The sequence below is a fragment of the Corvus moneduloides genome, chromosome 19 (genome assembly GCF_009650955.1).
Source record: "Corvus moneduloides isolate bCorMon1 chromosome 19, bCorMon1.pri, whole genome shotgun sequence".
NCBI classification, from domain to species: domain Eukaryota; kingdom Metazoa; phylum Chordata; class Aves; order Passeriformes; family Corvidae; genus Corvus; species Corvus moneduloides.
In genome coordinates, this window is record NC_045494.1 from 11,669,751 (window position 1) to 11,683,227 (window position 13,477).

The 13,477-nt window shown below is 56.5% G+C and overlaps 1 protein-coding gene across 1 annotated transcript in view; it reads right to left on the bottom strand.

Moving 5' to 3' along the window:
• NTN1 (netrin 1) overlaps positions 1 to 13,477 on the bottom strand; it is an 88,263-nt gene that overhangs the window by 36,417 nt on the left and 38,369 nt on the right. Inside the window, exon 2 of the mRNA XM_032129162.1 lies at positions 380 to 568. Coding sequence (XP_031985053.1) covers positions 380 to 568 — 189 coding nt within the window. The remainder of the gene's footprint in view (positions 1 to 379; positions 569 to 13,477) is intronic.

Sequence of the window (13,477 nt, forward strand, 5' to 3'; positions counted from 1 at the left end):
TACAGAGTGATGGCCAGGTAGGAGAAGATGAAGCACAATTCATAAGTGATAAGCCCTGAAATAATTTGAAGTCATCCTCAGCAGTGAGGACTTCTCTTTCCATGGCCTCGTCCGCAGCAGGAGGCTGGGGAGACCAGGGAGAGGTGATGGCAGGGGATGTGGGTGGCCTTGTCCTCACCAGGAGGCTGCAGAGGTGACAACTGGGAATGTGGGGGCATGAGAAATCTTTCCAAACGGCAAAAAAAGCAATTCTAAACCGGTTTGGGAGCGGGAGGAGCAGGAGGGGTTCGGCGGGAGGAAGAGCTGCGGAAGCGGAGCTGCAGGGAGGGGCTGGGGAAGGAGGAGCGGTGCATTCCCACCCCCGTCCCTGATGCCGTACCTTTGCAGGCCTTGCGGTGCGAGATGGGCTTGCTGAGGTCGCGGTAGAAGCCCTCCTTGCAGTAGTGGCAGTGCCTGCCCGCCGTGTTGTGCCGGCAGTTGAGGCAGACGCCGCCGCTCTTGCGCCCCGACAGCTTGAACAGCTCCATGTTGAAGCGGCAGCGCCGCGCGTGCAGGTTGCAGTTGCAGGCTGCGAGAGGCAAAGAGGGGACATTGTCACCATCTGTGCCCAAGCAGAGAGGTGCCAACCCCGGGGAGCTGCTGCCAACCCCTCTGTGTGTGCCCTGTGTGTCAGACGGGGGGGTCGCAGGATGCGAGGCCCTGGTGGCACCTCTGGCTGTGGGAAGCCAACTGCTCACCCACATCCCTTCCTGGCCTGTGCTGGGAGGTGAGCGCAGCTTTGTGGAGGGGAAAATGAGGTTGCCAAGACCACATTTCACTGTCCTGCCTTGCAGTAAGGATGGCTTTGCCTCTGCCTGCTCGCAGTGTGGGTTCCGGGTGGGCTGTGGGGACAGGCGGCCGTCCCTGGCTGGAGAACAGCACACAAACCCCTGTGGCACCTTCAGCTTTGTCACAAACACTTCCCCCATGGGAGCACCGCTCATCTCCCTTCTCATCCACCCTCACTTTGTGTTGTTACTGCTCAGTGCTGTGAAACTCCCACTTCCCAGCACCTCAGGAACCCCCTCTGCCCTGTGGGAAGGGGTTTCCATCACCACCTGCCCGACCTTCCCAGTGTTCCCACTCTGACCAGTTCTAACACACGTGTTTGAGCTCCGAACACCATTCCAAGACCTTCCTTGCTGGTTTCTCCCTCAGCTTTTCACGCCATGGGCTCTGTCACTCATCTGCAGCCCTGACCATGCTGATAATCCTCATTTCTGCCCCTTCATCCCCCATCCTGCCTGAGACAGTTAGCCATAACTCCAAAAAAGTGCCTCCCTGCTTTGATTGCTGTGGCTGAGATGTCCAATTCCTCCACCATATGCAGCCTAAAGTCAACACCGGGCCTATTTTAACAGGGGGCCTTCGCAAAGGACAACTTTGGGACTTCAAAAGCTCGACCCCTCGCCTGCCTCTCCCCAGAGCTGTCATGGGGCCATCAGGAGGCAGTTGCTGGGGCTCTGTGCTTTGCTGAGAATTTTATAGCTTGTTTTCTTTTCCCGTGGCTTTTATTTGCTCTTCACCCCTGAACAATGCAGCTGTGCCATGCCAGCCCACAGCTGGGCCCCTTGCCTCGGCACGGAGGTGTCACCGCTCCGGGCTTGTCACCTTGCCTCAGAGCAGAGACATCTTAATCCCTCATTCCTTCCTGTTTACCTTATGGTGCTCTCCCAGCACAAAGCCATGCTGTATTTGCTCAATTATCAGGTTTCAGCCCAGAAAATGACAGTGCAGCTCCGCAGTATTTCTCAGGAACAATCCCCAGCTGACACACGCCGTGCCAGCACAGGGGAGAGCGGAACCCACCCGTCCCCACGCGCCCAGCGGGACGGAGCCGCTCTCTCCGTGCTCTGCCGTCGGAATTCCTCCGGCTGACACAGAGGGGCCAAACCTCACGTCCCCACCACGGCTGGCAGAGCAGGAGCAGCAGGCGCCGACGTGCTGATGGTGACAAGAGCGGCCCGGGACTGCTTTGCCAGGCATGATGGAGTGAGATTCCTGCCACAGAGCTGGGCCACGGCTTTGAGCCGCGGTTTGGCCCTCCTGGGATGAGCCCAGCAGCCTGCAGGAGCTCCTGTCATCTCCCCGACAGGACACAGGCATGAGGGAGCCTGGAGACACCGCTCCTGCCTCCAGAGAGAAAGGCTGTGCTTCAGATCTGGCCCGGTCCCACATGTGCGGAAGCTGCACTTTTAGCAGCAAAAGCAGCACTGGAGCACGCACCGGGCACTTGTGTGCCCCCCTTGTGGGTTTTCCCCTTCCGTGGAAAGCTCAAGAAGAGCAGCCTGCTGTGTCCTGCCTGAGCAGCCGCTCAGCTCTGCTTTCTCCTCGTCCCACACGTGCTGAGCAGCCCCAGCCCCCATCACGGCTCCACCACAGAAAGGCTTTTGGAGGTGATTCCTGCCCTGCAGAACGCACGAGCAAAGCTTTTTCAAAGCAGGTGGGGGTTTTAAATTCCTCTTGTTTTACAGAGGTGAAACGCTCTTCCTGGGGGTGCAGGACTCAGGGCTGGTTCCTACCCTCAGGGCAGAGCCTTCTCCCGGGCACAGACCAGGGCTGGGACACAGGGAATGTTCTCCTGGCCACACCAAACCCCCAAGACAGCACCTGTATCCATGGCACAGCCTCAGGACTTGGCTCAAGAAGAGGAAAAAATATTTAAATCCCTCAGTCTGAGGGCTGTTGTAGGTTGTGAGCACGTGGGCTCATCTCCATCATTCAAAGCCTCACGAGCAGCTCTGCTTTTGGTGCCACAAACCACAGGATTTAGTCCCTGTTGATCAACACGAGGGGACATTTCTGCAGGGAGTGGCATGGCCTCACAGAAGCCTTAGTTCTCCCTCAAATCTGTCAGAAATGCATGTTTTCCCAGGAGAATGAAAGCTCACCTCCTCCTAAAACTTGTATTTTAGGAGAGCTGGACTTGGCACTGGAGTATTTTGCAAGATTGCATTGGCAAATCCCTTTTTAAAATTCAAAGCTGAGCCCACACGAAGAGCGAGTGAAAATCTTCGCATTTCTTTGGGTTGCTTGATAAGCAGAACTGTTTTTGCAAAGCCAGGAAAACAGAACTCCGGGGATTTTCTCGAGTTCTTTGCTAACATTTCCACTGGTGCCACCAGAGCAGAGCTGCACAGGAATGTGGAGGAATAAGTGGAGTGTGCAGAGGAACTCCCAGCTCTACTCCCACAATCAATTTTCCTTGGTGTTCCAGGGACGGCAAAATCCTGAAGGAGGGAAGAAGCTGAACCACACAAGAAGCTGCAAGGAGCTCCCCAAAACAGCCATCCCTGTCCTCACCCAGAGTCAGTGACAGAAATATTGCGGATGCCTTGGGGATAAAGCCTCCAGGGAGGCAGGGAATGAGCTGGGAGAAGGCGTGGTCTGGCCCAGCCCCACTCCATGACCAGCATGGCCTCCCTCGAGCTCGCCACAGGCATCCAGGGAGTGACAGCCACCCCTCCACAGTGACCTCGCAGCTGCTTTTGGCTCGATCCACTCAGCCTTGGCTCTGTCTCCTCCTTCCACTCCCAGGGCACCAAGGAAACAGCTGGGCACCAATTCCCTCCCAACCCCACACACTTGGCCACTTTTCCATCATCCACCCCTCCTGATCCACCTGTTTCTGCAGACAGAAGGGGCCAAACTCAGAGAGTGTGGCTTTAATTGCAATTACTGTGTCCCGTGTCCACCCTGAGTGCCTGGCTGGAGTGGCCAGTGCTGTGCACCGCTGGCCACCAGGCAGGGCAAGCTGGCAGCTCTGTCTGTAGCCTGGTGTGTTTGTGGGAGAGGCTTGGTGTGGCTGAAGGAAAATACCCATCCTGTTGCTCCTGACAATAGCACACAGCGATGCAGGAATCGGGGCAGTGCAGGAAATGTCCCAGCCAGGCGTCACAAAGTCCTTGTGGGCACAAGGCTGGCACACGCCATGATGGGATCACTCTGGAGGTGCAGAGCGCGGGCAGTGCCTGGGCACATGGCTGGCCCCAGCAGCAGGTCGGGTGGTTTTGGATGCCAGCTCCGGATCCCTGCATGTCCCCAGGGCGTGTGGCTCCCTGGCCACGTTTTCCCTGGATGGAGGCACTCAGGAAACGCGGCTCCCACCCTCGCTCTGCCTCGGCCCGAGGTTCATCCCCTGCTGCGCTGAAGCCTTTTGCCTTGTTCCTGACATGACTTGGCCTGGCTTTAATTTTCAGCCACTGCTTCTTGGTTTGAATTTCCCTGAATTCAAGTGGCTCTTTAGCAACCCATTTTTTCTTTCTATGAACGCCTTTGAGGGCTGTAATAAAAATCACCTCCCAGGACTGGCATCATGTCCATTCCTCAAGCTTTGCTCTGCACCTGGTGGAGAAGACAGCCCTGCACCCCTGCAGACCCAGCTCTGAGCAAAACACAAGCCAGGTGCTGAGGGCTCTGCGATGAAAGGTTTTGGCTCCGGTTGCTCCACTAAGCCCAGTCCTGCTGTCTCTCTCTCTCTTCTTTCTCTTACTCTGCCAAGGACCTCACAAGCCTTTTGTTCCCTGACTTTATTGCGCACAGATGTGCAGAGCTTCATCAGAGCATCCCTACCTGAGCTGCCAGGCTCAGGTCTGGATAACCAGACTTCATTTAAACACAGATGTTCCGAAACCTGGAAAAGGTTGGAGAGGGAAAGAGGAAAGCTGCGGTTTGGAGCCGGGCAGGGAAAGCACCGCGGAATCCTCTCCACGTTAAAACCAGCGACTCGGTCAAATGAATTCCTCAAAGAGGTCAAGGTGGGCAGGATTTTCCATGTGGGAGAAGGAAGGGAGGGACATGGACGGAGGAGCAGGCTGGGGCTGTGTGCTGGCAGCTGTGGTTGCGGTCTTTGTGCTGCCACCGCGTCCCCCGGGCCCCGCATCCCAGCGCCCTGCATCTCCCAGGATGAATTCCTCTCCGCGGTTTTCATTCAGCAATGACAATGCTGCCCTTTCAAAAGACCCCACCCTCCCAAAGCTTATATTTTGGCAATTTTCAAAATGCAAATTGCTTTTTAAACAAACGAAAACCCCAAAACATTTTGTTTTAATTTTTGCAAACAATAATTCGGGGGAGGGGGGAAGGAAAAGGGGAGGATGGAAGAATCCAGAGGCTGAAAGTAATGTCTGAATTTGACTTGAATTTATGAAGAGTCTCAGCCTCCTTAAAATTTTCCTTTTCCCAAACAAGTTTTTTTTCCCAGAAAAGTGCTAGCTCAGCCTGAGCTATTATTTCTTTTCTGCAGGAGAAATCCTGACGTGCAGGGTCCTGGTCCCTACGAGGGACACCCTGCCCATGCCCATCTTGGGGGGCTTTGCTCCCAGGGAATCCCTGGAGATATCTTCAGGGATGTTATTTTTGAGGACCATAATGGTCAAGGAAACACCCACAGGGACAACAGAGGTGACAGCCAGAGCCAGTGGAGACCTGGCTGGACTGGGAGGTGGAGAGAAATCCTCCATGGACACAGCAGGAGGGTGTCCCTGGTCCCCCACAGTGTCCCTTCAAGCCGCTGCTGACTGGTTTGAGGTTTTGGAGCAGCTGGGCATGAACTCGGATCTGGTGGATGAGCTCTCACACCGCTCCAGGTCACTGGGCCACACCAGTCCAGCACAGGCTGCCAGGGCTGTGCCCGGTGAGTGATTCCAGGTGTGGCCTTGCAGGGATCTCTCCTGGGGGTTGGATGCTCCCAGGCTAGGAAAGGCTTTCTGTCCATGCTTGCAGCAGCAGAATGGCCAAGCAAGGATGAACACCAGTGGCAAACTCCTGCAGAGCAGGGTCACCACATGTGGCCCCAAGAGCTTGGATCCATCAGGATTTAGGGGTCAGATCCAGACCTCCTCGTGGGGCAGGCATCCCTGTGCCCTCCCATGTGGCCCAGTGCCACCCGCCACAGCCCCAGTGCCACCCACCACAGCCCCAGTGCCACCCACCACAGCCCCCGTGCCACCCACCGCAGCCCCAGTGTCACCCACCACAGCCCCAGTGCCACCCACCACAGCCCCAGTGCCACCCGCCACAGCTCCAGTGCCACCCACCACAGCCCCAGTGCCACCTGCCACAGCTCCAGTGCCACCCACCACAGCCCCAGTGCCACCCACCGCAGCTCCAGTGCCACCCACCACAGCCCCAGTGCCACCCACCGCAGCTCCAGTGCCACCCACCGCAGCCCCAGTGCCACCCACCACAGCCCCAGTGTCACCCACCACAGCCCCAGTGCCACCCGCCGCAGCCCCAGTGCCACCCACCACAGCCCCAGTGCCACCCACCGCAGCCCCAGTGCCACCCACCACAGCCCCAGTGTCACCCACCACAGCCCCAGTGTCACCCACCGCAGCCCCAGTGCCACCCACCGCAGCTCCAGTGCCACCCACCACAGCCCCAGTGTCACCCACCACAGCCCCAGTGCCACCCACCGCAGCCCCAGTGCCACCCGCCGCAGCCCCAGTGCCACCCACCACAGCCCCAGTGCCACCCTCCGCAGCCCCAGTGCCACCCGCCGCAGCCCCAGCTGGCCACCACCAAACAAAGATGTTTTGCTGGGGGAAATTCATGTGCGTGAGCTGTTGAGTGTGAGTAAGGAGGAGGCTCGGAAGTTGGTTGGGTTTGCTCAGGCAAGGGGAAATCCACGGGGGTGTTGTGGCTGCGAGGGGCAGACACGAGGTCTGCGCCAGGCCCAGGTTTTCCTGCCAGTCAGAGCTAAAGGATGGAGGGAAGTGTGTGGACACACCACAAAAAATGCAGCTGTGGCTGGCATCGCCCACGGGGCCGGAGCCACAGACCTGGCCTGCAGCAACAGCCAGTGGGGATGGGGGGAGAGGGAAGGAAAGGCAGAGCCCCAGCCCGGCTGGGACGCCCCTGTTGGGGTGAGAGCTTTTTGGGGAGCCCCTCACACTCTGATTACTCCTCATGAGGGCAAATGCCTCTGAGGGCGAGGAATGGCCAAACTGCCAATGCAGGAGAGGCAGGAGAGCAGGGTCCTGAGGAGGAACACACTGCGGACACCTCCTCCTCAGCACAAAAAGGCCTTGAGGATCAGAACACTTTTCCATGCCTGAAAATCCTCAGGAATGACAATTCTGGGGAAAAGCTCTGGACGAGATGTCATCAGAGTGACTCAGGACCTCCCTGGGGAGGCTGCACAATCCAAGTGCCCTTCACTTCCCACTTTGCCAGTTCCCAAATCCCCGCACGCCTCAGGGACAGAGAGGCCCTGGAGATGTCCCTGTCAGTGTTGGTTCTGCAAAGTAACAACTCTCTGTGACACTGAAGTTGGTAACAGAGCAGTGACACCCACCTGGGATTTCCAAGATAAGACTCTCATTCTCTTTTCCATAAGAAAAGCCAGACTCAGTGTTTGGGCTGAAATGTTTGAGGCTGGGTGTCTGAGTCAGGCTGAGCCCTTCTAGAAAAGTCCCTGCTAAAATGATTCAGCTGGAAATGAGAAACAAGGCGAGTGAAAAATCCTGGGCTGTGCCAACCCCAACAAATTTGGGGATTTATTTCCTTAGACAAAATCTATTGTCCTTATGTTTGAAGCCAAGGCTTAAAAAGAAGAACACTGCTCCTGCTAGGCATGTGTCTGTTGCTGTTTCTAAGAAGGTCAACCTCGGCTGTGTTTCTCAGTCACTGAAAAAGGGGACATTTGGTTAAAGCTGATGGAGTTTTGCAGCTGAATTCCCTGAAAATCTGATTTTCATTGCACAAACGAAGCCCAAAACCAGGCCTGTAGAGAGAGGGCAGGGGATTCCTGTCCTGATGGTGGATTCTCAGGTGCTGAGTGTGGCAGTGTCACCCTGATCCCTGCCTGAGATCCACCTCCATCCGTCAGGCTCCAAGGGAGCCCTGCCCTGCCATGGTCATCGTCAGGCAGGAAGCGAGAACTTCCAGCAGATGCTGGGCAGTGGGGAGGAAAAGAAATGCTAAACAGTAGAGCTTGGCAGATTGAACCCATGAATGTTTTGGGGATTGCCCTCACCCCAGCAAACAATAGGGGCAAACCAGGCATGTCCATGGTGAACCAGCTGTCCATCAGCACCCAGAGCCAGATGAAATAGTGCCCATCCAAAGCGGGCAGCTGATGGACAGCTCGGCATGGCCAAATCCCAAAATGCAGTGTCTGGTTTTGAGAGCGGATCCAGGGAGAAAGTCCAGAGTTGTTCACAGATCAAACCCCAAAGAGGAAAGAACAAGTCCTGTCAGATCAGCTGCTGAGGGTTAATTGTCAACACTCAGAATTATCAAATTTCTCCAGCATGGTGAGACCAAAACTCTTCCCAGCAGCAGCAGATCTCTTTGGAGAGCACCCAGCAGCTGCTGCCAGCCAGGCCCTGTGGCTGCCCGTCCATCTCCCAGCCCCACAAGCCACGGGAGCTGATCCCGACAGCCACGGACACCTTGGAATTTAACCTGCCACGTGAACCTGTCGGACTGGGGTCTGACCTAGGTTTGGATTAATTTCATGGAGGGAGAGATTTCCATAACTCTTTCCACATTTATTGGTTCCAGCTTGGACTGGAGCACCAGAACCTCCCGAGGTATTTCCTGGCTGTACACGTGGTGTTTCTGGCCCCACAGGAAGCATCAGAGGAGCAACAGCAAGACTTTTTCCTGGGAGATTTACAGCTCCCAGATATTTGGATTTTGAGCCAGATTCGAACAATCTCCGGGCAGTGAAGCTCTCCCCACTGCCAGGCAGCACACGTGGCAAACAGCTGCTGGCAGCCCTCGAGGTCCAGCGGAGCTGTGTGTTCCTTCCTGGAATCCTCGGGGACATGTCCAGTGACCAGCAATGGCCCCTTCAAAGCCACCAGGCAGCTGAGGGTCCATCAGCAGGCGGTGGGAGTGGAGGAGGAACCTACGGGCCCGTTGAGCTGCATCGAAATGTTGGGATTTGTGGCAGCCTCTCACGCAAGGCATTTTCTCCCAAGACAAAAGCAGTCTTACTCAATACAGGATGGGGAGCACAAAGCCGGCCGTGCCCTGGTGCAGCACACACGGTTGGACTCAAAGCGCCTGGAAATGGGCTGTAAATTGCCTTCGCTTCCTCCGGAGTGCAGAGAGGGGACAGCGCTGCCCTGAGACTGGAGCGGAGTCTTGTGCCACGCGGAGCACCTCCGGGAGCTGGATCAGCCTTCAGCCTCACCAGGAGTCTGCCTCAGGAGCCAGCTCTGAGTGCTGGGATGGGAGCTCCAGGGGGATCTCACCCGAGGGCTGCTCTGTGGCGTGGGCAGAGCACGTCCCCTGCTCTGTCCTACACTGACCGCCGGCATTCTGCACCCACATCCAGGTCCCGGAGTGACAGAACCAACGAGCTTGGGAAAGACCTTGGAGATCATCAAGTCCAACCTGTGATCTACCACCACCTTGTCAACTAAACCATGGCACTCAGTGCCACATCCAGCCTTTTCTTGACCTCCAGCGCTTCCCCGCGCATCCCATTCCAATGCCCAACCCTCTTTTTGTAATGAAGTTTTTCTAATGTCTTGCCTAAACTTTCCCTGGCGCAGCTCAAGGCATCCAGCAAAAGCTTTGACTGACCAGGATTTGATTTGGATTTTACCATGAGATTTTCTCTGATAATCAGGTGCAGAAAGTTTGCAGATAAGATTCAGATTGGAAAGAGTTGTGGGGCTTTTTTGGTTTTTTAAAATATTTTTTTGAGAAGGGAGAAGTCAAGAAGTGAACTCTCTATTTCACTCTGGGAGATGCTGCCAGCCTGTCATCAGCTTGCTTTGTTTAATTGCACCATCCAAACCCAGTCTCCTGAGATTGTCAATCCTTTGAAATGAATTGTTTGCATCCCGTAATTCATCCAGATGCCATCCAAAGGCAGGAGCTGATGGGAGAGTTCACCCTACAACCTCCGGGTTATCGGGGATAGCACAGAGCCCCCAGCCCCCGCTCTGCTCCCCCAGCCCAGCTCCAAGGTGCTCCTGAAGTGTCAGCAGTGTTTATTTAGAGTCGAGGGGAATCCTCTTGGGAACGGTTTGCCCACTTAGACCCTGCCCTTGCGGTTTCCCTCTTATCTGGTACCGATCTCAGCAGCACTTCCCTTGCTGCTCCGGGGCTGTGGTGCTTTCCAAGACCTTTCTCCTCTCTCTACCCCACACCTTGGTGTTCCTTGTCCAGCCTGATCGCCTCAGGGCAGCTCTGAACTGCTGCAGGTTGAGGGAATGCTTTTCAAGTTGCCAAAAACCTCATCCCAGTCCCCAATGGCTTGGTCTCATCAAATCGTTTGTTTTTCTCTAAAACCAGAACCCTGCAGCTCAAAAGGAGGGCAAGTGGTGGGGCTGAGCACCCCAAAGCTCCAGGTGATCCTCCTGGACATTTGCCTATGAGCTTTCCTGCATTTCTGACCCAGGAGGGATCAGCCACTTCAGTGTTAAAGCCACAGCACAGATCCTGAAAGCATTTGCTCATTCAGAGCAAAGGTTACCCAAAATGCACAGGGCTGATAACGCAACCAGCCCAGCGAAGAGTCGAAGGCTTTTCAAATCTGGATTAGAACTGCACAGCTCAGAAGGACCAGGGATGCAAACAGCCTCAGCTCGGCTTCCATCGGTGCCCCAGGGAGCCAGGAAACTTGGCCGTGCTTCCCCACAGCCAGGGGTGAAAGCAAAGCGAGGCGGTTTTAAACCAGCTCAGGCTGTGCTTCCCCCAGGGCAGACCCGGCTTCAAGTGATGCCGCTCCCGTGCCCGGTCCCTGCTAATCCAGCCTCCTGTGAGGTCGGGCTGCGCCGGCCTCCTCTTCATAAACAGCGTTCAGGAACGTGTTGTGTTGTTTTAACCCCAGATCATTTCCCAATCTCCTCTGGAGCAGGGCCAGGGGAATTGTTAAACCAGCCCCAGCCAGCCTCACTTCCGAAGGGACCCTGTGGCTGCAGCCGGAGCCCGGCACGGAGCTGGGCACAACCCAGGGCCGATCATCCCTCCCCAAACCCAGCAGCAGCCCCACTGCAGTGCCACTGTACCAAAAACACCTCTCTGAAGACCACCCCTGCAGGATTTCCCTCTGGAGTCTGCATCACTCTCTCCTTTTGTCCTTTCCCCACCACAGGCTTGGTGCTGCCTTCCCTCCTCTCTGCCAGGACCCCACGGCCTCATCCTCCCAGGCACTGCCAGTGGCTGCGGCTGTGTATTCACCCCCCTGACCCCATATCCCCGTGGCAGCAAGGAAAAGGGGACGCCTACGCAGGGGAGGGATAACACCCTCCTCGGAGAGAGCGTCCTCCTTGGAGCTGGGGAAGCACAGTATCCTGCAGGCAGATCCCAGAAATCCCACAGCATGGACAAAAGCCCCAGGGAGGGGGACTCTCCAGAAACAGCGGTTCCCCTCTGTTTTGTCCCACATTTCTGGGACTGGACCTGCCTGTGCCTGTGGGTGCTGCTCCAGCCATGCCTCACCCCGGGAGATGGAGCTCAGGGTGGCTTTGGGAGCGCTCCCGTTCCCATGAGTGACAAACCTCAGCCAGGCCACTCGAGGTGCCAGACAGTAACCCAAGCTTGACAGATGACAGCTCTCGGGAAGGGTTTTGGTTTCTCTCCGAGCTGAGCTGGCTCAGGGGAGCTGTTGGCAGCTCAGCGCGTTGGTTCCCACCCGGCAGAGCGGGACCGAGCATCGGGGCTGGGGTGGAGAGCTTGGCCCTGGGCTGTCCCGTGAGCCAGCCACTGCTGCTCAGCTGCTCTGTCCTTGGAGAGGAGATGCTCCCCAGATGCAGGAAAGGTCCTGCTAAGGCTTGGCCTAACTCCGCTGTGCCTCAGTTTCCCTTTCTGGAAGTAGGGAGAGGGATCCTGGGAGGGTTTTGTTGTGGCAAAGGCTGAGAGCTCTGGGTGACAGGAGCCAGAACTGTCTGTGGACCTGCAGAAGGATGTAAGATGACATAAAAATTCAGCTCTAGATGGGAAACCTCAGCAGAGATGGATTGTACTTCTGCTTTCAAGTCTTCCTAAACCTGAGCTGATCCCACAACCCAGTCCAAGCAGGAATCACGAATCACAGTGATCGGTGGGGTGAGCATCCAGCTCCCATCCCGCAGTCATCGGGACCCGGCATCGTTCCGGGCTGGCTTTGGAAAAGCCCTACAGGTGTGAAGAGCTGTGTTTGCTCAGGGATATTCGCACCTTCAGGGCTGTGGACAAAGCTCTCCTGCGTGCCCTGGGTAAACAGAGCTATCTTATCTCCGGGACACTATCGGGGCATCTGCGAGGGGAGGAAAACTCCGGCTGATGAGGCTGACCTCCCAGCTGTTACCCTGCAAGGACATGACAGCATTTCAGGGGGGTGTTGGGACGAGCTCTCTGCCCTGCTCCCCGCACACTGCGGCTTTCTGCTCCCGGCCGGGCTGGGCGGTCCCGGGACTCCCGACAAGGCACTGGTGCGTTTTGTTTTCCTGGAGATTGGGGTTTTATCGAAAGCTGACAGGCTTATCCTGCCTTATCAGGGCAGCTGTGCTACTGTGAATGGTTTTCTGTAACAGGGCAGAAATGTGGATTGTGCTGGGCTCGGGTAGCTCAGGGAGGCCAGGCGGCCCTGGCTGGGCTCGGCATCCTCTGCGGGGTCTCCATGGAACGCAGCACCACGATCCCGTGCAGGGATGGGACCGTCCTGCACTGCCCATGTTTAGCATGCAGACCCCAAAACCAGAACATTCTGAGGCTGTATCCCCCTCCCTGGAAGGGAGCAGCTGCCAGCCCGGGGGTGCCACACCCACCTGGATCACAGCATTTCCCCTCCTCCCTTGCTCTGGGCCATCCCTCCTTGCTCCGCCACCCCAAGGCTGTGGGATAGCAGAGGTGTGAGGCTCCTATGGAAAGAATTCGTGAGCTGGAAACACAAATCTCTTTGGGGTCATAGGACCTGTTGTAGGGCAGGGACTTCAAGCCAAATCTCCTCTACCTTAAATCCGTGTTTGGATGGAAAAATGCCTGGTGAAAATGCCTGGTGGTGCAGGACCAGGGGAATGGGTGGGTATGGACACACTGCCAGCAGCAGAGGACACCCTATGAAGGACACAGCTCCTGTCTCTGTCCTGAGGTGGTGCGGGGCTGGAGTGATCCCACTGACCCAGCAGCACCAAGGATGAAGCAGGCAGATATCTGCTCAATCCCGAATCCAAACCTGACCCTGCAGCCTCCCTCGGGCAAGGACAGCACACCTGGAAATGCAGCAGCTCCTCCCTGTCCAGCCCTGAGCCTGCAGCTGCCTGCTCACTTTTCGGGGTCGCTTAGGGCAAACTTTGATGGCTTCAAGTCAAAACACACAGGAAGGCCGTTCCTGTTTGTCTCTGAGGGATTTAATCCAGATCAAAGCAGTCAAACACAGGGATTTCCCAGCTTTTCTGCCGGGATCAGCCTCCCGTGCACGCCATGGCCCTGGGACACTGCCTTGGCCAGCCTGGCCCTCACTGCTTCTTTCTCCCAGGCAGGGAGGCCAGGG